Source organism: Prinia subflava, chromosome 2 (assembly GCF_021018805.1).
Source record: "Prinia subflava isolate CZ2003 ecotype Zambia chromosome 2, Cam_Psub_1.2, whole genome shotgun sequence".
Classification (NCBI taxonomy): Eukaryota; Metazoa; Chordata; class Aves; order Passeriformes; family Cisticolidae; genus Prinia; species Prinia subflava.
This window is the reverse complement of record NC_086248.1, coordinates 49,543,314-49,569,082: the sequence shown is the minus strand read 5'-3', so window position 1 is coordinate 49,569,082 and position 25,769 is coordinate 49,543,314. Positions and strand designations below refer to the sequence as shown.

The 25,769-nt window shown below is 38.4% G+C and overlaps 2 protein-coding genes across 7 annotated transcripts in view; one reads left to right on the top strand and one right to left on the bottom strand.

The window, feature by feature from the left end:
- The window catches only part of CEP85L (centrosomal protein 85 like), a 136,305-nt gene that overhangs the window by 77,395 nt on the left and 33,141 nt on the right, over window positions 1-25,769 (top strand). The gene's annotated exons all lie outside the window — the stretch shown is intronic.
- On the bottom strand, window positions 528-16,736 carry PLN (phospholamban). Of its 3 annotated transcripts, XM_063389878.1 has the most exons (4): window positions 15,516-16,736; window positions 15,250-15,365; window positions 11,718-11,752; window positions 9,089-9,202 (listed from the first exon to the last, which is right to left on the bottom strand). In XM_063389878.1, the coding sequence occupies exons 1-4, from the start codon at window positions 15,591-15,593 to the stop codon at window positions 9,165-9,167; spliced, it is 267 nt and encodes an 88-aa protein (XP_063245948.1). In that variant the 5' UTR covers window positions 15,594-16,736; the 3' UTR covers window positions 9,089-9,164. The 3 variants fall into 3 exon arrangements, 2 of the variants coding, with proteins under 2 accessions (XP_063245949.1, XP_063245948.1); XR_010079260.1 differs by lacking the exons at window positions 9,089-9,202; window positions 15,516-16,736 and adding an exon at window positions 528-3,891 and having other exon boundaries at window positions 15,250-15,504; XM_063389879.1 differs by lacking the exon at window positions 15,516-16,736 and having other exon boundaries at window positions 5,680-9,202; window positions 15,250-15,504.

Genomic DNA, 25,769 nt, shown 5'->3' with positions numbered 1-25,769 from the left:
TTATTTAATTGTTTTTTATATACAGTTGATCTTTGAATAAGGAAATGTGTGATAAGGACTGTGTTAAGAGAAAAAAAAATGCTTATAACACACAACAGCATTTCCCATTTACTGAACTTGGAGACCGTAAAATCTAAATTAAAAGACTCTTTTATAGCAACAGCATTTCTTAAAGTCTGAGCCTATTATATATCCTGTTATCTGAACCCATATAGGTGCATGCTGTGTTCTAGTCCAAAAATTAGATTTAAAATGAAAGCATGCCCTTAAAATTGTTGGAGATCATATAATAAGGAAAGCTTCAGAAGATTGCATATCTACATATTAGCTTTGTGCAGTGTTGGAAATATCACAGTATGAAACTCTTTATTCCAGTGTATGATTTCATGGTGTGCTAAACTGTGTCAGAATATTGCAGAGATAATAGGTGGAAATTGCTTAAGTGCATCTTTTCCCTTTAGTGTACCAAGTTTTGTGGATTTTTTTAATGAGGAAAACACTGGATTGATCATACCATGTATATAAAAGTTGGTGGAAATTAAGTTTTAATGCAATGACAAGTTTAGAGTTACTAGAACTATTTTTGTTGCAAAGCAGAAAAGGAAGAAAGTAAGCTGCGTGTATATCTAAACATTGGTAAACAAAGCTGTAAAACTTTAATTGCAAGAAAAGCCATAACATTCATCAGATAACATTGTTGCCACATAAACTTTATTCTTAAATGTCGTCTCAAAGCTAGGGGTTTTTTTTATAATCCTGTCAGATCAGCAAATTAAAATTATTAATATCAACTTTTTTCCTACATCACATTTTGATGAAACCATACTTTTCAGGAGTATAAAACTTTTTAACATGAGGGATTATCACTTTTAGCTAGCAGAGTGAATTCCTCTACTGTAAGCCATAACTGAGCTTTTATGTGCTGTTCCTTTTGTTGTGAAGTTGGTAGCCCAGCAAATGGGATTCCAATCATTACAAGGTGCTTGTAGATTCAGTCTGGAGTAAGTGCTAGAAGATGATTGGGAACCAAACTTGGACTGTGCTTGATTGCAAAAAGAGCCTTGGCACTGTTTAGCTGATGACTTTGCCAGCTCTATATGTCATCTTGGGGAAATGCGCGTTTCAGTTTCAGCAGCGTATTTCTACATTTGTTGAGGATTCTGTCACATTGATTACTGGAGCAGTCTACTGGGGTTGTATCTGTTTCTCCATGCTCTAATGAAGTTTCTCACAGACTTCCCTTGGTATGTAATTTTTGACCTGGAAATACATGCTAGTTTGTGGCAGTGGACTCATCTTCCTCAATTCATTAAAAAGGAATATGTGATTTTGTTGTTTCGTCAGGACCAACTGGTGTCACCAGTGGTTTCCCTAAGACAGGGAAACTTCTGAATATACAGAAGGTCATAGAGACAAAAGGCTTTGAATAGTCCCAAGCAATATGTCAGTGAATAAGCATTTTGTTGGGAAAACTGTTCTTACTCTGCTTTGGGCTAGAGTGGGTTTCCTGTTTGTTTTGGTGGTTTTGGTGTGCTTTGAGCTATCCATAACAAGCATCAGCAGGAATTCTCCTAAGTAATACACAACTGTGTAACCATTACCACATAGATCTCTGGTATATAAATTGACAGAGGTTTTTTTTAAGCAGAATATTTCAAGATTATCAAAATAATAAATGATGAAGGGCTTGTTGTGACGTAGCTGTGCAAAGTTTTCTGCTTTAAATGCAAACAAACTGGAATTCATACTACTATTACTACCAACTTCAAAAAACCATGCTATGTCGTTTGCAGAAGCCATTTCAAATGTTTTTTGCACATATTTCAGAGCAGGTGAAAAAAAAGCTTTTGTTTTAGCTACCTGTGCTGCTCTGGACCTTTGTGCTGGTTTGACTGGGACAGAGGTAATTTCCTTCATAGTAACTGGTAGGGAACTACCCTTTGGACTTGTACCAAATCGTAGTCCCATGCTAGCTACTATACCATGAAGAAAATTACCTTTATTCCAGACAAAACCAGCACACTAATGTTCTCTAAGCTTTCGAGCAGGTAGCATAGAGTGGAATGTGAATACTTATTAATGGCAGGACTTCCTTAAGCTTTCGAGTTTGCTGGACATACTGCCTTTTCCTGTGAAAAGGCTATTCATAGATTCAGTTCAGATGAGTCTCCTGCAGATAACTGAGTAACAATAGTGATCATATGGAAGTTCTGGGTGTCAACATGAATAGATATCTTCTAATCTATAATATACTCAGCAGTATCAGGGATGTGCTGTTGGCAGTAGGAAGCTGGAGCTGGGGCTTCCCCCATCCCTGAAACAACATCTGCCTCTTTTGCATTAATATGCATATCTATGGCAATAAATTTACTGTTCAATATATATTTGTTGGTGCACACTCTTCCTGTGTTTCACTTGGGAAAGTGAGATGCTAAGAGGAAGTTGTTTGGCTCCAGTGTAATATAGGAAGATCTCTTCTGGTCCCCTCCTTTCCCAGCACTTCTTATATTTTTAGCAATACCTTCTGGAGAATCATTCCAACAGAAGTGTGCTCTTGTTGGTCACTCCCCTTCCCAGGACCCTGTGGGAAAAGTACATCACCCTGTAAAGAGCCACAAAAGAAGGTCCTGTAAGAAGTTTTTGCTGCCCAGAGGTGAGGACAGGCTATGGACTGACGATTGCACTGGCAAGTAACAAGTGGTCTGTCAAATACCGCTGGAGGGCTCCCACACTGCTCACTTGACCTGTGCATAAGTGGTAAATCCTCTTACTGAGGCTGTAACACATCTTGGGTTTGTGCAGCTGCACCTACTGCTGGTGCATGTGCTGGTACTAAGGGTTTCCTGGGCAGAGTTATGATAACCCTGAGTAATGGGCCTTTGTGTTTCAGTTGTTTTGACAGCTGCTTCTTTTGATATGATGGATAACAGAAGGCTTCTGGCTTTTAAGGTGTTGCGGTGAACCACAGGTGGTCAAAAAAGGTCTAAATAATAATTATGTTTTCATATTTGACCTTCACTCATCCCCGTCTCTGCTGCTGCAAGCTGGTTTTCAAGGATATCTTTGTTTCCCTTTACAGCATCTGTGCTTTTCTCTCTGCAGGTAATTTGATGTGTGCTGTCAACTCAAAGCTGGCATTTTGGTTTGCCTTCCTGTTGTCATTTCCTATGAAGTATATATTCTGTAGAAACCCCATTTTAAAATTTTGATCTCTGCAGAAAGTGTGTTCCTTGAATGCTGCAAATAATTTGTAGATCTTTAAATCAGCTGTAGCAATGAGAAACTACAGTAGCTGCTGATGCATTCTTGGGTTTCTTCAGGTACTCAGTGAGGCTGTAGGTGCTTTCTTCACTCAGTGCAGGTGGGTACTTGTGCACAGCTGTTAGGATTGCTGTCTGAAAAATTTGGGTTGTGAACACATTCTCTAACTGTTGGATATTTCAGCCTCTGCAGTCTTTGCATCCTTATATTCTGGTAGTCTAAAATGTCTTGATTATCATTGCAAAATCCACAGGGTGAAATCTGAGAAGGAAGCTGAGCCTCACAGACGTTCACATCAGCTTCACAAGGATAAATGCAAGCACCAGAACCAAGACAATGAGCAGAAAGTTGAGTAGCAGGTTGAGACCTCTGTTGTTGGCAAGATCCATAATGTGCATCAGTGTGCCCTCTTGTGCCTGCAGCAGATAGTTTAAAATGTGTAGCTTAGGGTTGCTCCTTCAGTACAGCTCCTTCATGTAGGTTCACATGAATTCCATTGTGTCCACAGCTCTTTTCCTGGTTTTTAGTTTCTGCCAGTTAGGAAAAATGCTTACAATAGCTAGTTGTTTGTTTTTTTTTTTTTATGGAAAAGTATTCTGGATGCTCCTACAAGCCTTTTTTCTCAAATACCTTAAAAATAAAATGAAATAAAATTAAGGTTAATTCATTCCAGTACTGAAGAACTTCTGAAGAACTAATAATTGGAGGAGGGACTTGAATTTTCTTATGCAGTTTGGCATTTCATTGACTTTTTTAATGTGTATGGTACTTTCCAGGCCCATTGAATTTTCAAAAGAATGAATGTTCTCAAGACTTGGTCTCTTGCAGCAACAGACTGTTGAAAATTTACTTCTAAAATACATCTATAGGTGAAACGCCCCTCAGCCCTCTGCTTCTTATCTGAGCAAAATGTCTGGCTGTTAATAGAAGTATTTCCTACCCTTGTAGGGTTTGGCATCGTGCAGTGCAGTTATGTTTAGCCAGCAACGTGCTGTGTAAGGTCCATTGCAGTCCTGCAAATGCCTTACAAAGAATCTGCATTGAGCTGGCAGAGGATATGTCCTTGGTGCTTGAATAGCACATATGCAATTACTTATTTTAAGATAGTATTAATAACTTAACAATTGGATTTTATTTATAGAAATGTATATACATAAATTAAAGGAACATATAAACCTACTCAGCCCTAACACTGCCAACTGTTGCCAAAACTTCCTTTTAATAATCAGCTACGTTTTTAGGGAAGATCACAAGATGGCAGTGTTCTATAGTTTTACATTTTATACAAAGGTGTAACTTCTGACATAATTTTACCTTAAAAAAAAAAAAGCTTATAAAGCAATCAGTCAGATATTACTACAGTAAATATAGGGCCTGTGTTAATCTATTTAAATTACCAGGGTTCTTATTGAGATGAGCATCCGTTTTTAAAGGAATCCTTATAAATATGTTCTGGGCTTTTGTTTGGTTTTTTTCTTTTTCTTCCCCCCCCCCCCCCCCCCACTTTTTATCATGGAGGTCAAAGCTAAAAGGATTACATTTGTTGTTAAATAAGACATCTCTGGATCTTGCAGGATTTCACAAAAAAAATTCCAATTGTATTCTGCTAGGCGCTATTCATTAATCGCCATACAAATACAGGTATCTGGTCTGTAATCTATAGTGTATTGATATGCTTCCAAATATAAATGGGAACGCTCTCTAAATGAACGTGTTCAATTGCTCTAATTTTGTCATAGAGGATATAGATAAAGTATGTTTCACCTCACATTGAAAGTGTGTATATTTTTTATGATATTTTATTTTATATCCTAGAATGGATAAGGTTGGAGGGACTGCCATCTTCCTGCTCAAGCAGGGTCATCCTAGAGCATGTGGCACAGGATTGCGTCCAGATGGTGGCTGAACATCTCCCATGGGAGAGACTCCACAGCCTCTCTGGGCAGCCTGTTCCAGTGCACAGTCACCTGCACAGTAAAGAAGTTCTGACTTGTGTTCAGGTGGAACCTCCAGTTCCTGCCCATTGTCTCTTGTCCTGTTGCTTGGCCCCACCCAGCAGAGTGGCTCCATCCTCTTGGCACCCTCCTTCAGATACTGATAGCCAGTATCATGGATTATGTTCCTTCCCTCAGTCAGTTCTTAAGGCTGAACAGGCCCAGCTCCCTCAGACTTTACTCTTAGCAGAAATACTCCAGTGCCTAAATGGTCTTTGTCATCTTTTGCTGGACCTGCTACAGGAGCTCCACGTCTTGCTTGTACTGAGGAGCCCAGAACTGGACACAGCACTACAGCCTCACTGGGGTGGAGTAGAGGGGCAGGATCATCTCTCTTGACCTGCTGGGAATGCTCTTCCTAATGCATGCCAGGATACCACTGGCCTGGTTGTACCATTGGCCATTGGCGTAGCTGTAGCAAAACTTACATTAAAATTCTTTGTGCAGGGGGATGACAAACATTTTGTGCATACATTCTTTGACAAATGTTCTTTGTGCAGTTGTGTGAATAATTTTGTTTAAGGCTGTTTTACTCTTGTCTGCCCACTGAGTGGTTCAATTCTGGTGGTCCACTAAGTGATTCAGGAAGGGAAGTTGTTGGTGAGTGGATGTAGAACAGTTATTAGAGAACTGCAAGTAACTGCTGCCTTCTAAAACACCTTACGGACTAGTCATGGTCAGAGCAAAGTTTCAAGTTTTAAATGGGTAATGTTTTCACGTAGAGAATAGTATCAATTATTCCATTATTGAATCAATTATTATATCATTTTTTGCTGAAGAACTGACTGAGGAAACACATCTTTTAAACCAGCATACTTTGGTTCCTAATTCAACTCCTTCCCAGTATAAAATTGTCGTGGAAGTTGGTCGTTTTTTTGGAGGAAGAGTAATACCAGGTTATTGCCTGTTTAGCTGTCTTTATTCACTATTAATGTGTAAGATGAGTTTAGGAAAAAGATTAGGCTTGGGTGGAGTGGAGCAGAGAACTGAAAACTTAATTCAAGCTACGTGCTGTACATGTTTGCAGTTTTTATTATGGCTCATAAAAGTGGTGAACTTTTTGATTACACTTGCAGAAAATTCATTAGGAACAGTTACAAGCACTAGCTACTGAGTGGGAATCAGGTACATGACCTGGACATTGCAAAACAGTCAATATTACTCTTGAAAACCAAAACAGAATAAATAGAGATTTAGAGAATTAGCCTGTATGAGGATTATCTTCTTTTCACATAACTTTAATGAATAAATAATAGAAGAGATGCTTCTTTCTAAACAAGATTGGATATATTTTATGCATTAATATTTTTCAAGCAGCCCTTTTATTAAATAAAAATACTGTAGATATTATTTTTAAAGCTTATATGAGTCTACAAAGAAGACTGTATTATATACAAAAGGGGTTTTTTAAAATTTCTGGGTTCAGTTGACAATTGGTGATATAGAGGATAGTAACAGATTTTCCGATCAACAGAAGCCTAGGACACTAATGAACCATGCAGTATATGCAATATATCAGCATTGCTGTAAAATAGTAGTAGAGCTTCCAGTTTATTGATAATTTGGTTTTGTTCTTGTTTGATTATTGTTTTAAAATAAGTTATGGGTTTTCAGGTATATAAGAGGAAGGTTGGAGGGTTTGTTTTTATTAGGCTACGTTTTTTAGCAAGGCTTTACTTTGACTCCTTTATATTATTGGCTTGTGAAACCTATAACCCAAACATGTCATCAGAATGTGCTGATGCTTTACTCTTAAAACTTTTTTCTTCAGCTGATTTTCAGTACTGTAAAACTGCTGTCTCTTTCCAGCTGAAGTCTCTTGAAATGCATCCAAAGCAAACTAATGCTAGAAACTCTATCCATCACAAAAATACAGATTTGAAAAGAGAAGAAAAGTAAGAAGGATTCAAAGTGGAAATACGCTTGCTAAAATCTCATGCATTTGTGAGAGTGGTCAGAATGAAATGGAAATTGAGATTTACACTGACAGTTCAAATCAGTAATGCTCGTATAGTAACTTGCAAGTGTGGGGGTGTGTTACCAGTCTCACCAGTGCTTGCCCTAATCCTTATACAAGTAGCTATCTTAATTTCCTCTAGTGAGTAACCTTATTTCAGAGTCTGGTCTCAACATACCTACTGACCAGATAGGAAATTCTCCACTGGTTTTGCTTGCATTTCATTGAATACAGTCTTTTCAAAGATTTCTTCCCTTCCTGCTCAGCTGTTCATTGTCAGCTTCTACTCATGAAGTATTAAGTCTTAAAGGCAGAATACAAGATAAACTTGTTTTGATTATCTCTGTTCATCAGTAAGAATGTTTACATAGAATGGAATAGAAGAATATCTCTTTTAAAATGGATGTCAGTCTGACCTCTGTCTGTTGATTATTGAGCTTTCTTTGAATTTGAGAATTGTATCAAATTTCTAGGAATTTTGCTTAATACCAGCAACCTGTAATAGGGTTAGTAGGGTTGGAAGTCTCACTCAGTCTCATTACTCGCAATTTCTGGAGTAGAAGTGTCATCTTTTATGTGTATAGCCTATGGTTTACATGTTGAAAAGATATTTCTGCAGTGCTTTCCCCTCCTGTGCATCGTTGTTTACGATGAACTTTTTCATCTGTCATTTGCTTTAGGAAAGTACTTGCATGTTCTCTAGCAGGAATTTGCAGCTGAGGATGGAGAGGTTACTTATATTTATATGGATGCACTTCAGTCACAACAGTAATGGTGACCTAGACTTTTCTCTTTGCCACATCAAGTGTAAGCCACTGCATGTGACATTGGCAAGTTCCAAGTTTTTGTAGTTTTAAACTAAAGAAATTATTACATAAATTAGAACAGGCCTTAATTAAGTTGTCTAAAGGCAAATATTAAGAACTCTGAGAATCCAGGTTGTGCCAGTTGTCTTGTCAGTCAAATGACTACGGAAAACATTTATTTTTTTTTTGTCAGTTATGGTAGTGTCAATTTTTTTCTGCAAAACATAATAGAAAGTCCTTCCAGATGTCACATATATAAGATCCCTTAAATAGGGAGAAAAACATATGAAATAGTTTTTCCTTTCTGATTTAGAAGAGATTTTTTGTTCATTCTCATATTCTTTTGAAAAATGCCAAAGCAATTTGAATGCCTTCAGTTGAAAATGCAGAGATGCAGCACCTTGAGCTAAGCAGAGCAGAAATTTTCCCAGGATGTGTTGAGGACTGTGTACCTCTAAGCTCTTCTTTGGGCAGGCATGGTCCAAATTTGGAACCCTTCTTAAAGATTTTCAGAGAAACCCATAAACACTTAAGCCCCCAAAAGTGATGGTGCTGTTTATCTGACTAAAACATCGACTTTACCAGCTGCTAGCTATTCCTGATGGGACCAGATAATCTGATTTACCGATACTTTACCCCATGTAGTAAAGACATCTCTTGAGTGAGACTGGCAAATTGAGTCATGCACAACTTTGTAACTACAGGCTCTAAACACTGTTCTGCACAGGAAATGGTTTTTAATGCATGTAGTGGGCAGTAAGATCACAGCACTGGTTGGCACACCCTCTAGTCCAAGTGCTAGCCCCTGTCACATGAGGATCCTTGCACTGGGAGTTGCATGTGTAGGTCTCTCTTCCCCCTGGGGTGACTTTCCTAGAGGACAGGGCAGAGAAGTGCTGGAACTTCAGAGGAGCATCACAATGATACAGATCAGCAAGAGGCAAATTAAAATCAGGCAGAAATTCACAAAGAGCTCTTGGAGCCTTTGGCGTGCTTGTGGGTTGACCTCAATAGTTGAGGCTCTCCTCAGAGCAGAGCGGGTGATGTGTTGGACCTTCTCCATGGCAACAAGAAAGCAGAGGGCACAAATCAGAGGTTTTAGGAGTGCAGGAAAGAAGAGCAGTGTTCAGGAACAGTGCAAAGTGCCTAATATCTTCTCTTTGCTTTAGACAGCCTTTGGGGAGCTGGAAAGCAGGAAAGCAGAAAATTAGAAGTGCAGAAGTGTTTTTATGAGTGCAAATGGAAATTGTTTTAAAGTTCTAAAAAGTCTGAAATAGATTGCTTATACAGTGTTTTCAGGTTAAAACAAGATTTTAAAATTCAGGGGGTTTAAGTTTAGATTTGTGCTGTGTTATGCTTCTCCTCCTGAAGGCTACTGAGCACCTGCTTCTTAGCAGTGTTGAGTAACTGTACTGTGGATATCTGGGTTTTGCCCAGATTATTGCTTAGATCTTAAGCTCTCTATCTTACACAGTCTCTGAAAGGGCTGTGGCTGATTGCCTTTCCACACACCCCCCTCTGTTTTATTTGTTCAAGCACATGTGAAGGCTTGATAACAAGAGTAGGGTCACAGACCTTTCAGCCAGGAGATCTGTATAGTCCTGCTGGCTGGTACTGACAGGGCAGGTAATCTGATTTACCAGTACCTTTTTCTGGAAGGGAGGAAAAGAAATTTTGCTGAAGTATTTCCATTCCAAGAAAAAGCTCTTTATGATGAGCAATGAAAACCTAATGCATCACTGCTGTAGGGAATTTTAGTAGCATAGGTCTCAATAGACGAGACAGAGTAAGGACTAAATCTTTTTGTTTTATGCATGTAGAACAATGTATTACAATGTGGGTGCACAGGCAGCAGACTGCTAAGAGGAACAAAATGAAGCATTTACACAATTTTGTCTGAGTGTTACATTTTAAGTGTATCCAAATAGGCAGTTGTAATGTTAACACCCTCCTGCTCAAACCTTCCATGTCAAGAAGCTGGCTTTGATATATGCTTGTTTAGCTCATGGCGAGTTGGATTCTGAATGCAGGTGCTGTCACAATGTGAACACTTGGTTTTTAAAATAATGATATATGCATCGGTCAAACTTTGTTTCTAAAGCTGCACTTACCCCTAAACATTTTATGAATTTTTTGTGTTCCTATATTTCAGAGAAGGCCTCTCCTTATTACCACTTCATTATGTTTTCCTTGGAAATAAGTGAAATGATATATGCCACATAAAGGAAAACAATTGCTTAGATGTCTGCTGCCCAAATTACATGATGATCCTGACTGAAACAGAGATGCCTTTTTGCCCATGAATTTGTCTTTATAGGTGGCTAAAATGGAAAAATCTTAAGAGGAAACAAAAGTGCTTTTCATGTTCTTCATTTTTTAATCCCTCCACGTTGGGCTGTAGAGTTAAATGGTACTGTATGAACAGAATGCATGTGTTTTCAGTGGCAGTGTTGGTATTTGAGAGACTTTCAAAAACAACCAGATTGTACATGGTTATTTTAGTACCTTTAGAGTATTCCATGTGATGACATCTCCTTCTCAAACTGAACTTCAGATTTTGTTATGATTTTTTGAGCTGTAGTTGATTTTAACTTTATTGCAAAAAAACCCATGCACACCAGAACATACTCTTGTAGTGACTACAATTTTTCATCTTTGTTTGGCTTTTTGCTCTACCTGTTTTCATCTATTTAAGCAGTTAAAACGCTTGCCAAGTATATTCTGCTTAGCTCTTTGTTAGTCATGCTCTGTCCAAAGTGCAGTAAAAGCAAGACATGCACAGGAATTGTAAAGTCTCTTGGCTAAATACACGTTCATTCTGCCAACCCAGTACAGGCTGGAGTGCATTAGACTGTTTATCTTCTTGCAGACAAGTCTCAGTAGATGAACGACAAATGGATTTACACGGATAGAGAGGAGTTTGTGTAAGCAGCTTCTACAGCAGACACTGCCCAGAGAACAGCATTTCCTGTGGGTGGCTTCATCAAGGCATTTCATGTCAGTGTTTCAGTGTCAGGTGTGTGCAACCCTTGGTCTTTGGGCTGTGTGTGACCTGCTGCAGCAACATTTATCCTTCCTGATTGTTTTTTTCTTGGGGCCCACAGAAGGACAGGAACAGCATCAATGTGTACCTGTGTACGTGCAGAATAAATGTACCTTCTGTTTCATGTGCACTGCATTAGGTGTAACTGCACTCGTGCTGGCAGCTGCACTGCCATGTTGTTGCATATATTTCATTTGCATGACTCAAAGGGCAAGGCCCTGGGGCTCTGAAGTCCTTCCAGAAAAAGCAATATTATCTGGTTGGGCATCACAGATGCAAGGCCAAAATAGATATTTGGACATATGTGACCAGAAGGGGATACAAAAAGATCTTAAAAAATGGAAGGTAGCATTAAGTTAAAATCTCTGTACCTCATACAGCTAGAAAACATTGCAGAGAAGGGATGAGGAGAGGATAAAGTAGATTGAGTTTCTTGATTTAATAGTTTACGTGGTTTTGGAAGGTTTTGATATGTCTATGTGTTTTTTAACATGTGTGTTGTTTGATACATCTATGCATTGTTTTTCCATCTGTGTTGTTTATCCTACACCTATCTGTGGGATAAGTTTTGTTGTAAGCAAAGGAAGCCAAATCTGTGTCTGTATTTCAACAAGTTTGTCTTTGCAAATGCTCGAGTTCAACCAATAAACACATACCTTGCTTGTTAATCCTCCATGGTGCTGTCACCCACCTAAAGTGTGCAGAAAGAGAAACAGGTTCAGTTTGCACAGCTGCATACGGGTGGCTATCAAGGTCAAAATGGACAGCATGGAAAATAATTCCACAGAAAACAAAGCCTGATCATTGTCACAAACAGTAGCTGCTATCTGCTGTTCAGTCCCCGGTGTTTTAGGCCAATATAAAGAAGAATTGTGCATGCACACACCGCTTCTTGAAACAAAAGTGCAACAAAAGGACAAATTATATTTGATATTTTTAAGAAGTCACAAAGTGTGACTTGTGTGACAAGACAGCATCATACAAGAGGAACAGTTGGCTGCACTGCTGTGCAGTTTTGTTTTATCAGTGCTGTTAATGGATGTGCAAGGCTTGCCTTAGGCACAGAGATTCACAGTGAATCTGCAGGAAGAGATCTGGTGGCTGACCCTGTATGTTACTATGTAGGGAATCCCCTATACCCCGTACTTCAGAATGAGTCACTGATCACAATTATTGCTTCCCACTTCACTGGCATGTGACTGTTTCCCTGATTTGTATTAGGCTATTTTTATCTTTGTTCCTGGGTGCCCTTCACAATGAGAGGGGGTATGTGACCAAAGTGAAAACTGTGGGCCACGCTCATTCCTGGTGCAACTGCACTGACTCCCTTGAAGTAACACGGGATAAATTTGGCTCCCTTGGAAATGCCACAGCCTGTTTCCTGTCATATGTTCACTAAATGCAGCAGTGATATCAGTGGAATAGAAGAGGTTTGACTTACTTGAATTCTTGCAGTTGTACATGACCAAGTGAAGCCCTGAGGGGCTGTTAAAGTTATGTTGCATGAGTCTGTTACATAGATTTTACAATGAGATGTCCCAAACCCCCAGTAATTCACTTCTATCTATTGAAAAAAGGAGTCTTACTAACCATAAACATAGTGATGGAAAAAGTACTACAAAGTTACGTTGATTGAAGATTTAGGCATTGACTTGTAGCATATAATCTAATTTTTCAATCATATGGAGAAAACATTTCCTTGGGATGGGGAAAGAAGCAACAATTCAGCTTGTAGTTTGAGAAATGTTGGTAAGAGAAAAAACAAACTCATTTTATCATTCTCTTTACCTCTGGTCTGTGATTGAAAGTTATATAATATGATTGAGAAGGATATAATAGATAAATTCAGCTTCTGAGAAGCTTCTTGATGTCAGGAACGTCTTGTTAAGCCTTTTTTCAATCTCAAGAAAGCAAAAGCAATCTTCAGTTCTTATATATGTCTTGTAGTTTTAGGGAACAGAACTTTACTTCCCTGTGGGATTTTTTATTTCTCCAGCTGGAGTACTTTTCTATTTGTAAATTAATTATTCTTAAAGCAAACAAAAAATTGCTGCTGTAGTTTTGTACATATATCCCATACATTTTTGTTTGCTTATGGTCTAAAAAAGCAGTGAAAATCACCTTCCCACTACCAATGATAAACTGATTTCAGGGAGTTTCCAGTTTGTCAATGGAGGCACTTTATTCCTAACTTCCTCAGAGGATGAGAAATAAGTGTAGCTTTTAAAAATAAAAATGTGGTAGTACATAAATATGAATCTCTCTTAAGTAACAATTGCAATTGTTACTTAATATTTCCAAAACCACATAAACTATTGATTTCATTTAATCATCATCTTGACAAATGAGTAGCAAAAAAAAAAAAAAAAATTGCCTGCTGTAGATTAAATGCCTAATTTCACATTGATTTGTAACACTTATCACCTGCCCTGTAGCACATGACTCTGTCATGACTGTGGGTTGTTTCTCAGGGTTTGGATGTCTGTGACATGGGGTGTTAAAAGTGTGAATTTTTTAAATTTAATTTAACAGCTGAGCCACTCACTCATCTACATTAAATTACTAACTCTAACAGGATAAAATTGAGATGATGGGGCAGCTAACCGGCTGTAGCTATGGGATGCATTCCAGCTTCCAGTGAAGAGCTGCCTACAGCAGTTAAGTGTCTGTGTGTATGTTCAATCTATGTGTGTATGCATAAAAGCCGTATTTTTAAAGGTCTATGTATGCAATATTTGTAGTAGAAAAGAAAGATTCTCTGGGGGGTAGAATAAAACTTAACTTCTCTCTTCACTTGAAAATATATTTTATGTATAACTTCAGCCTTGAAAGAAAATTTCTCTCGGAATCTTCTTGCTCTTTGTGGGCACTGGGAGGTCTGAAGTGCTGCTTCTGCCTACTAAAACAGCTTCTAGAGATCTCTGTAACAGATTGATTACTATGGAGTCCCAGCATATCCAGACATTTCTCTCACTTGAATATTCAAAACTGACACAAGGCTGCTGAATAAAAACCCTGGATGTATCTTTGCCTGATGCCTACCAGTCACCAATAGGAAAAGGAATTAGGCATATCTCTTCACTAACGGGGAAAACACACCACACAAAATTAAAAGTCTATATTAGTTTTGTCTCTTCTCTAACCAGAATCATATGTAGGCATAAGTAATAATGTGTGAATTGATGGAAGAGGGGAACATGATTGTAAGGAGCGTAAGTAACTTAGAGACATACATATTCATGAATTGTATTTCTTTTTAAAATATTTGTATATGTAAATATTGAATGTTCTCTATGTGACATGTTTCTCTGAGGTGTACCTTTTTTTCAATGATTTTAAAGCTGGGATTGTATTTCATTGTACAACATGTCTGTGCTTCCCTTAGAAATAAATGGGTTATTTTCTGCATTTGAAATTCAGTTCATGATGTTACAAATCCTAGCTAAACTATTTCTCTGTTATTAGAAGTAATCTAGGACAAGTGTGTTGGTTACAATGAACAACAGGAGAAAATAAACTTTTCATGGATGTCAAAGCAAAAACACTACATTGATTCTGTAGCTTGAACTGCACTTAGAGTAACATGATATAATTTCAGTTCTAGTACTGCTATAAATCATTTAATTTTTTTAATTAAGGGTAATTTTTCATCATACAGCAAAAAAAAGGTTTACTCTCTCAATGTGTTGGATCAGAAAAATATTTTACAGAGTTAGTGGTGAAAGAGCTTCTTTGCCCTTGCTGGTCTGTGAACAGGCAGCTTTGGGAAAAAGAATGCATCTGCAAAACTGTAAGGGATTTTTTCCCTTTGTAGATTTCAGATTAAAAACCCAAACCAAACAGACAAAAGAAAAAACAAGCAAAAGGTATTAAATTTAAAAGGAAAGATGAAGGTGTGAGAAACATGATGAAACCTTCTCACCTTCTTGTGCAATACCACCTGTATAAATCATCTACCCAAGGACAGTCAGTGTCCCATGAACATATAGGAAATCATGTTGCCTTTACTGTTGCTGAAAGACTCCCTGCACAGCAGTCTATCTGACTATAATGCCTATATTTCCATATTTTTGATAAACAGTTAAAACCCTCTGTTAATTTGAGTAGAGGAAATTTTTGTAGAAAAGTACAGCTACAGCGTGCCTTCCTGCAAGAATTAAAAGATTACACAGAAAAGAGGTTCCTTACCTCTGGTGTGACCTAGTGAAGCACAGAGGAGCTTGCTCAGGGCTGTGGGATGTGCTTGTAGATCTCTGGCAACTTGTCCGAGTCTGTGACCGAGTTGTGGAAATAATTGAAGTAGGCTGGGGGGACAAAATAACAAAAGTTTCAGAGGCAGGACTCAGGGTGTCACTCAGCAGCTCACAAGTTGATTGGTCCCATTTGCCTTCGGACACAGGCAGTGGCTCCTCTAAACTTGTTCCCAGCAGTAATGTATTAAACATGGGCAGCACCTTTCCTTTTGTGAAAGGAGCTGTGTGCCAGGGAGGCACCTGCTCAATCACAGGATGAGGGAATCTGGAGAGCTGCATGCTTCAGAGGGGTAGCAAAGAGAGCTGCTCCCTGACACTGCCTTTTTTAAACAGGAACTTTTAAAATGGGAACTTACTCAGGGAGCTGCTTTGGATGTGTTACTTTTGCTACAGCAGTGTTTCTTCTTAATAAAAAATCCTGAATAGGGAGGGCCAATACATTTCTTGTGGGTGTTTGACATGGAATGAGTTTCTTTTGTCCAAGGTATTTTTTAAATTACATTTTCAATATATGTAGTTTTGGTAATTCTGTTACATAGCTGGTATTCAGTTTATAGTGTATGATGAATACTTCCCAATATCGTCTTTCTTCTCACTGTGCTTAAACTGAAATAACTTTTCTGTATTTCAAGTCTCTTCCAACGTTTAGTGGGTGACTTAGAGGATTTTTTTTTTCCAAATCTGGCATATGTAGGGTCATCTCTGAAATTTATCATTATTATGTATTTTGAAGTATTTATCTTTCCTTTAAAACACACTTCCACATTTTTTCTTCCTCTCCCACTTTCTGTCACTGGAAACTATTTCAGCGAATTTTTTGAGAACCTTTTCTCTTTGTTTGGATAGGAGTAGCAGCCTGATGCTGCTTTACAGATTATCTTATGTATACTTTCCTGTGCTGAGAAGTGACAACATAGTGCATGTACAGAATAGGTTTTGTGCGTTGGGGAAGTGAAGGATTTACTGGATGTGAAGGGATTAAGCTGTCAAGTGAGGGCATCCAGCATCAGGCATTTTGTGTGGATGCAACTGACAGCATGTGCCTTTTCCTGATTTGGAAATTGCAGGCAGAAATACAGAAGCTCAGCCTAACTCTGAACACCTAGAGATTCAGTTTTGACAATAATTGTTTGGCATAGAAGAGTGCTTGACTTTAAGCAGGAACCCAGACAGGGTGGGGTTTTTTTGTTTAGTTTGGGTTTTTTGTTCCCTGGAAGCCCTGCTGCAGTACATCATTCTAACCAGAGACAGAAAGACTTTGGGGATGGTGTACAACTCTGTTTCAAATTGAGCTCTGTTTTATTTTTGTAAATATGGTTTAGCTCTTCTGCAAATAGGTTATATCATAGTTGAAGTTCGCAACTTGGTTTTAGTCTAATAAATCTGCCTGCTTTCAGTTGTCCTTAAGTATCAAACCCAGGAAGTCTGGGGTCACATATTTCAGTTGAAAGTTAATTGAATATCTTCACAGGGAGGAGTGATGGTTCCTTACTGGTGCAAAGTGTTTCATAATTTACTTATAATGGCATTATTAACATTATAAATCTCTCACAGTCAAGCAGACTGTATTTGGCTTTTTTATGAGGGAAGTTTCATGTTTTTATTGTATGCTGTCATCCAAGAAAAGTGCTAGCATTGGATTGTTTGCTTTTTTCTGAAACTTGTACTATTGAAATTCACCCTCTATATTTTGTTATGAAGTCAAACACCCAGCACTGCAACAGCTGCAATGCCATTCCTCCATTTTACCAAATCAGTGTAAAATTGTCAAGTTATTTAGTTACTCTACCCCAAAGTCTTGGCTCTTTTTGTTAATGAATTGGAGCTTTTTAGAAACGAGGTACCTTAAGAGAATTTGGTTTTGTTTGTGAGCTGCTGACATAGTAATAGCTTGGTCTCCATTTTAAAGAGTGATACTTAAATGTATTGAAAAAATACTAGGATTTCATCAGAAACATATAATACACATCTTCTCTAAATGTCAACTCTGATAATAATTTTAAGATGGAAAAATGTATTTGCCAAATAACAATAAGATGTACAAGTTCAGAACACACAAGTGTTGTAAATCTTGTATTGATGTTTCTCTGAAAGGCTTGTTTAGGAACACTCTCTTGAGAACATTTTTCTAGTTCAGGTTAGTTATCATTCCCTCATGTAGCTCATGGAGATTTTTGCTGGGGCTCTGAGGCAGATGCCAAAGTACTGCTTATGGGACCTGTCAAGTCTAACAAGTACAGACATGATACATGAGCACATCACTGTACTGTTTTCATTCACTCCTGGGTGAACAGGTCCAGACACCTGTGAATATCAGAAAGGAAAAGCTTTAAAGAAAGAAATCTGTGTTGAAGGTTTTGGTCTGCTGCATTTTGTTCTGGGGAACAAAAATGTGCAGCTGTTACCTGCTTGACCTTAAATGGAGATGATCTGGGCGTTCTCCAGGGGCTTAGGAATCTAGCACTAGAACATGTTTCTTCTCAGAAATTATTTAGAGATCTGGTTGATGTTTGGGATGATGTCTAAAAAGAGACGTGTTGTACTTGAGCACAACTGCTCTTTTATTTAAATAATAATTGTAAGACTTCTATTCACATTGGTAACAATTTCCTGGATTATTTTTGCCTTTCTTTTGCTAGTTTTCAAAATTCCAGCTGTAGACACTGATCACCTGTATAATCTATAAAGAGTTTGAGGTGTCACTATCTGGTCCGCTGATAATCATGACTCTGTATAGAAATGGACTGCGACCCAAATCCAATTATTTATAAGATACAGATAAAGAAATTCAGCATTAAGTCTGAGTACTCCAGTTAGTGAGTTGTTTCATGATGCTGCTGCAGTTTTCTCTCACACTGCAAAAGTGCCTCTGTGATCTCACACGGCAGAAGTTCTTGTGTTGGCATGTTTGGTTTAACAGTAATGAAAACACACAAGGAAGGGAGAAGTGAATGTTCCCACAAATGTGCATTAATTTGTGTGTATGTGGGACAGAGTAGCAGAGTTTGGTATTGAAGCTGAACTCTGAAATGAGATCTTTCCTTTTTGTAACCAGTTTTCTGGCCTGATGCTGCGATGGGGAATCGCTTGTAGCCGTCCAGGTGTTAGCAGATGTGGCTTACAGGACCCTTCTTACCATGCCCTTCTCTAAGGGAAAGGACCCATCTAATGTATCCTTCAGTTACATTTGTGCAGCGAGTCTAATACAGCCTAAAGGGAAATGTGATTTTTTTCCTTCCTTCAAAAGTACAGAAAAATCAGTATTTTCAGTGCTGATGTGAATAGCATCCCAGAACCACACCAGATAAGGTGACAGCCTAATCAGTTGAGAGATAATAACTTTTTAAATGCATTTAAGGTTTTTTACTTGAATTTGATTACAAACTCATGACCCATTAGGTTATATATTTTACCTGATGCCTCCTTTGATGATTATCTGACTTCAGTGAATCTCACATCTATAATCTCAGTAACTTCTGGATTTATGTGGAGGAAGTTACCTTTCTGAGGCTGCAGATGTTCCTGCTTTTGTATAGTGAGACTTTAGGTCTTTGTTAGTGTTACAGGAAACAGCTCTACTGAGAAATCTAGACTTTGCATCGTTATTCTCCTCTGGGACAAGACGTATTTACTTTTCCTAACCATTGGACAGACATTAAATTAGCTAGATCTTCACATTTTTTTCTTCTTTACAAACAAGATGAAATTACTTTTTGAGGCAGCAGCTTGTAAAGCATACCATTGCAAAGTGATTAGAAAAAAGTACAAAATAAATTAATAGAAAACCTGGTCTGAAATATTTCTCTTTTTGGGAATGGTGAGTGCTCTCATAGTACTAGTCATCTCATTTATTACTGACCAAAGACATTTTTTGAAAGGTCATCTTGAATGTTTTCGTTTCAGTTGCTGTTACTGGCACGAACCTTAAACCATTAAAGTAGATCACAGGGTGCAGAAGTGGGTCACGCCTGTTTATTGTCTTTGGTGCTTTGACCCAGTGTTAGAAGAGAAGGGAAACAAGAAGTTTTGCCTGGTTCTTGCTCTAAAAATCATCTGTGTCCTTCCTCTTCCCAAGCCCCATTAGGAAGCACTTATTTCACGTGGAGACAATACAATGAGCACAGACTTGACCCTGTAGGTGATTTATTTTTCAGCGAAATATTGACAACACAAAAACCTGTGTTCGTGTAAATATCTGGTGGCTTTCACAGCAATGAAGTTTATCTTTTTACTAGGTTAATGAAGGTCAAATAATTTACTAGTAGCAGTTATCATCAGTGATGTCAAGTGTCTTCAAAATAGCAACATGAGACAGGATAGGAAACACAATGATCTTCATTACAGTGAAGGTTCTTTATTTCTATGAAACCCCTGGGAACACTGTATTTTAGTGCTTACTGGTGTCCTCAAGTGGTTAAGTTGAACAATGTGCTTTAGGTGGTGTGCCGAGATCCTTATACCTAAGAAACTGTGTTGAGTGTCTTTCAGATAAACTGTTCTGGGAAGCACAGAGATTAGTTGTGTTATTTGACATGTTGTGAGTGATAGATGAACAGCGGGACAAAGGCACATGAAGGAGAGATAAAACTGGAAGACCGTGTTTCAGTTGCCAAGTGGTGGTGCTGGATTATCTCCACTTGAAAGCACAACCGCAGAATTGAGGAGAAATGATTGGGCTTCAGCTTTTGCTGCTATTTATCTTCAGCTGAAAGTTGTCCTGACAGAAATGCATAAATATTGCCCAAACAATGAATGTTTTGGTATCATTTAGGAGCTGAAAGATTGTCTTGTGTAGATTATTGCAGTGATCACCCTCAGGTTGTGTGGAGGGCCAGCAGGTAGATTGGTGGGCTCAACATCTTGCCTCATGGGGATCTTCAATCAGATCAACATGGAGATGGCATAAATCAGGCTGTTAAAGAGTTTTCAGGCAAATTTTCGTATGGCCCTGCTTAGAGAAGTGGGAGCCAGAAACACCTTTCTTTCTCTTGCTTGGTGTTACAGAATGGTATGTGTTTTCTTCACTTCACTTCTTGTGTCCATTGCTCTGAAGTTTGGGGTTTTCTCCTCTTCTATCGAGTGACTATAAATAAGACTAATTCCCGTGGTGAGTGTCAGCTGTCTGTTGCTTCGTATCTTTGTCTCATGCAATTCATAGTTAAAACACTGAGGGGTTTTTTTTCACTTCATCAGAAATTACTGAAGTTTATTTAAGTAGCAGAATGTCTTTTCCTTTTTTGGAAGTCGAGTGCTGATTCAGAATTACTTTTGCAGGAAAAAAATATTCAGCAAAAAAACACCCCAGAAAACTAGGATCCTGAATTTCATTACCTGAGAATTTGAGGTACAAAATTTCATATTTTTCTTTATTCTGTTGCAGAATGTGCCAAATAAAAACACGGCTCTACTGCTTGGTTCAGACCAGCTCTGAATAGCAAGAAATGATTTCCTGGTGTTGCAGATATGTTCTGGCTATGTATTCTGTTTCAGGCTGCTGCTTTCTCATGGAAGTTCTGTTGTCAGTCACTGGAGCATGGAAGCTTTGTCAAGTGTAGTCTCACAGATTGTTTTGCCCATAGCTTCCTAATCACTGAGGTGATGTGGAGAGCTTTTTTCCTGGTGGAGAGCTTTTTTCCTGGTTTTATGACTCTGTTCTTATAGAAAAAACTATTTGCTTTCCTCTTTTTGTGGCCTTTATTGAAAATGAATTGGTTCTATGGTTTTGAAATAGACTCTTCTCTATCAATTGGTTATATGAGTGAGTACTTGGTGTAACATTAGTATTGACATCTCTGTGAATTAGAAAATTAAAACAAAGGTTGTTTGTTCTGAAGCATGAATTTTCCCACCTTCTAAATGAGCCTCCCTCAATCAACACATTTTTTTTTCTTTAGGCAGAGATAGTCTCATTTGTGTCTGTAAAAACAGTATTTTGCTTACAAAATGGTTTTCACACTACAGAATCTGCTGGTTTGGTGCGCTTTGAAGAGACAGATTGTCTTTGTTCTTGTCTCAGTTTCCTCTCTGTAGAATGAGAATAATAATTCTAGTTTCTTTTTAAGAAACTTGGAGACCTACAAGGACAAGTACTAATTGCTGGTGGTGAAAATGATATTAATTTTTTCAGTGTGGACTTCTACCCTTTCTGCCTATATAAAGAAGGTGCTAGGGCTCCCCTGAGTTTATCTTGTAAGGAAGGAAAACACCTTCACACACTGACACGGATGTTTGGATGCACCCTTACATCATACTGCTGCTTTTGCTAGAGACAAGTGTGTTTCAAGTACCCCTCATAAACTCAAGTGGAAGAGGTTCAATCTGGATTGAAGCCAAACAGTTCAAATATCCTTCACTTACTCCACACACAAATTATGTGACTACCTTCCATGGTTGTGTGGTTGCTGTTTCCACACACAGTCCAGTGTTAAATTAACAACATTTCTTCTATTTATCAGTGATGCAGAAGTTTCAGGCTAGGATTTTCAAATGTCTGACTTTTGAGATTCCAGGATCTGATTTGCCAGAGGTGCTGAGCCTCTGTAAATGCGTCTGAAATTCAGAATCATGCAAGTACACGGTGTCTCCTTGTGAGTTAAAAAAAAATAAAAGGGAAAGGGAAAAAATCCTTTTTTTTTTTTTTTAATTTTTCAAAATTTTGGGGCAAGTGACTGAAATGTCTATGTGATGATATAGTGTATATGTGATGCTGTGCAGGGATGGTGGTAGAATCCCTGCTTCAAGCAATTTAATCTTCACATGTGCTGTTCTGCTTGCTTTGCTGGCTGAAACAGCTAGTTCCTTCTGGGAAGAATTCCTGCAGTTGAGACAGAAAACATGAGTATGCCTCTAATTTTCTCATCCATGGAAGTTTTTCAAGGTAGTCACCATTAAATGTAAATGAATACTGCACTCATGTTGTGCAGTGCTCTGGTGGCCACAGATCTTACTGATTCTGCTTACAAGACTGTTAAGTAGAGAGCTTGGTTTGGCCTTCCAATCCCCACTAAGTGGCTTTACTAAAGCCACCACTTGGCCACTGTTTACAGAGTATCCTTGTTTTTTTTAATCTATGTTCATGGTAATAAGAACTGGAGAAGAACAAAGGGGTGCTTGTGAGGGGATGTCTTTGTTACTGCTAACACTTTTGGTTTATCAGCCTAAAAGGAAATGGAAAAGAGTGTATTATCTAATCATTCCTTCCCCATCAGCTATAACATGCGCAGAAGTTGCATCTACAAAACTTGAAGTGTTGCGGTGATTTCACTCTATTCTTTCTGCAAGTGCTCGTAGAGACCAGCTCTGGCTTATTGTTTTTAAATAAAATGTACTTTCCTGAGTTTGTGGGAATACTTGGATTTGTTCTAATATAAATATTCTGAATGTTTCTGCTTTATTTTTGTGGGACTTTTTTTGTTTCTTTTAAGCTTCAGTTAATTGTGCTGAGTATTACATGCATGGCTCTTGTTTCTTGTAAAGTCATGAAAAGCCGAAGCAAATGAAATGCAGGAAAGGAGAGGCTCAGTTCTCTGGTTTAGGGGCCAACATGCTTCACAGAATCTCGAAAACTTCCATTTGAAAAATCAAGACCCTTAATAAAGAAATTGCAGAGCATCACTTTTCCCCAAAGGTATGCTCCTGCTTCACATGAAATTCATAATGGCTTCCCTCTCTTTCAATATGTTTGCATGTTTCATAAAGAGAATTTCATGCTCTGTGCTTATAAGGTTTGTCTAAGTTTTCTTCTCCAATTACTGCATAAGTATGAGTTGTTGTTTTTTTCCTCTAATATTCACCCAGGTTGCACTCTCTTTTTGTTACCTTCTTATAACAGGAGGACTCCTGTTAGTTTCTTTGCAAGATTGATGGCCAGCTCTGCTCATCCTTGCGAAGTTTGTGCAGGCTGACAAAAAATAGATGCTTTTTTGATTGCTTTCTAGGTCACTTTTTGCATCTGCATTAGCCATGAATAGGCATTCAGTAAACTGGTGTTTGTATGTATTAGCAATGTACATTTAAATGAAAGATTTTTATAAACAATCAGAACTTGGTTGAGGATGTCTGAGATATTTTACATGTCCTTCTATTCATGATTTATTTTTACCAACTATTTCTTTTTTCTAAGTTACTTCTGTCTTACTTGTACAGTTTTGTGTGGTGAATAACACGTCCTGAATTTATGCAGCACATGTAACAATGGTCTTTTTGGATAACTATAGTAACTTTGCTTTCCAGGACAGAAAGAAATAATGAATTTAGCAGTGAAACTTCAACTAAAAGCCTTAAAACAAAACAAAACAGTTGTTCTTATGGAAGCTCTCTTTCATCTCCAGATGTTTGAAATTTTTTTTATAGTAAAGAACATTTGAATTTCAATGCAGTGGGAAGATAAAATGAACACTTAATAAAACAAGTGCTTCTATACTTAGGAAAGACCCAGTTGTTATCAGTGGAAAATTCCAGGCACTGTTGCTTTTAACGTCATATTAAGTGGCACCTAGAAGTGTTTTGTGTTCATAACATTTGCCAGAATATAAACGGAAAGGATTTATGACAAAAATAATATTGGTGTTGCATGGAGTACAAAGGAATGTTATAACAACACAAAAAGCAAGCGAAGTGTGGTTGTCCGGGGGAAGATAAGCAGAGGAGGGTGTATCATGATCCCTCATTTCACCCTTCAGGAACGTAGTCGCTTAGGGGACAGAGATGAGAGAGTCAGGAAAGTCAGTGGGGACTGCTGAGTGCCTGCAGCCTCTTCTAGGACACTGCCCACTGTCTCGGCCCTAAAACATGCATCCCTAGGGATCTTGCAAACTTTTCAGAGTCAATCTATTCAATGACTTCTTCATTGTTGGAGGCTTTTGCACGGTACCATCAGGGATGCTAGAAGGAACAAAACCCTGTCAGTTAAGCAGTGACCAGAATTCCAGTTCCCTTCCCTTACAAATCACCTGCTATATTTCTGCTTTATTCAGGATCCCCTGCTGTATCCAGACTCTGAACACATAAGGATCTTACACATGCAGCCTCTGACTGTAGGCAGGGACAGTGCTGCTGGTCTTGTGTGTGCTGTCACAATTCATAGAGCCAACACAGGCAGGACTATTTTGAAAAATAATAAAGTGCAGGAGGCTTTTGGTTTTATTCTGTTATGCCATCTTCAAGTACACGTTCCTTTTCTTGAACTGATTGCTTATCCAAACACCAGGTCTCGGCCAGTAATAACTTTAACGATGTCATAGCAACTGCATAATAGGGCTTTTTTCAGAAGCTTAGAAAACAGTCAGTCTATACACTGATACTTTGGAAGGGTTTGGCAGTGCCTAGAGTTGAGATAATTCAGGTTGTGGTCATGTTCATACTAATCCAGCACAAAGCTGTACTGCTGCAAAATGTGTTGTCTTGTACACTGCTTTCCCACTTAAGAGTGTGTGCCAGTGCTAGATCTCACATGGCCTTGTACAATGAATCTGAGAAGAGTCTGACCAAGATGCAAATAACCTTCATGTGTGTAGGATGGAGGGAAGAGTGTAGGACTGGGCTGTCAGGAGGGAGCTGAAAGGTATGAATGTTTGAAGTGGCGAGAAGAGGCAGGAGAACAGGCCCCCTCCCTTTGATAGCAGTGTACATTAATGCCACATTGAAGTGACCCTGTGGTTGCTATCAAAACCCTGTAACTATGCCATCAGTAAAAAAATCTCTGCTTGTTTCTTATTTAAAGTTTTTTTCCTCTGTGGTGAATAGCTACCTGACATTAACCTTTGTTTTCTCCCATCTCTTGTCGTATCCCAGCAACCGTGTACTTGCTGTGCTGTGCTCTTAATTCATTTGTAAGCTGTTGTGCAAAGCGACCGTGTCTTCTCCCCTTGTTGTGATTATCAGACCTGACCTTGATGAAGTTCAGAAGCCTCAGCTGCAGCATAAACCATGTTGGGGAAGAAATAAATATACAAATAACAGTAACTTGCAGGACCATCAGTTTCCTCACAGGCTTATGAGAGTAAAATCTGTGAGGTCTGAATTAAGTGGGTTGCCCTGTGTGCAGTGCGGATTTCATTTGTGAAGGAAGTTTGGACAAATATGCTAGTAAAAGTGTAATGACTAGAGGGAGTGCTGCTTTTAGGAGGCATGTGAATGCTATTGCTGTTTATTCTTCTCCATTTTGAAAGCTTTCCACTTTCTCAAAGTTTATAATGACAGTGGTGGTGTCTGTAAATAGCATTACCATTTTAAGTTTTTATTGGAAAAACTTTAAAAAGTCATACAACAGATGTAACATGCATGCAGTTCAGCTCTCGCTGCATGTCTTTGAGGTGTACCCTTTTAAAATTAATTTTGATTCTTGAATTTTTGTCCATGAGGTTGGTGCCTAACTGTGATTATTCTGCTCTTGGCATAGTGTGGTCAGTGTGTCATCAGTCACATGAATGCATAATTTAATCCTAACTCAAGGGA

Coding starts and splice junctions, on each gene's coding strand:
- PLN (XM_063389878.1), bottom strand. CDS start 15,593: ATGCAGCTCTCCAGATTCCCTCATCCTGTGATTGAGCAGGTGCCTCCC. Junction 15,366..15,515: donor CTCCTTTCACAAAAGGAAAG/GTGCTGCCCATG, acceptor TTGTCCCCCCAG/CCTACTTCAATTATTTCCAC. Junction 9,203..11,717: donor ATGGAGGATTAACAAGCAAG/GTATGTGTTTAT, acceptor CCTGCTTTCCAG/CTCCCCAAAGGCTGTCTAAA.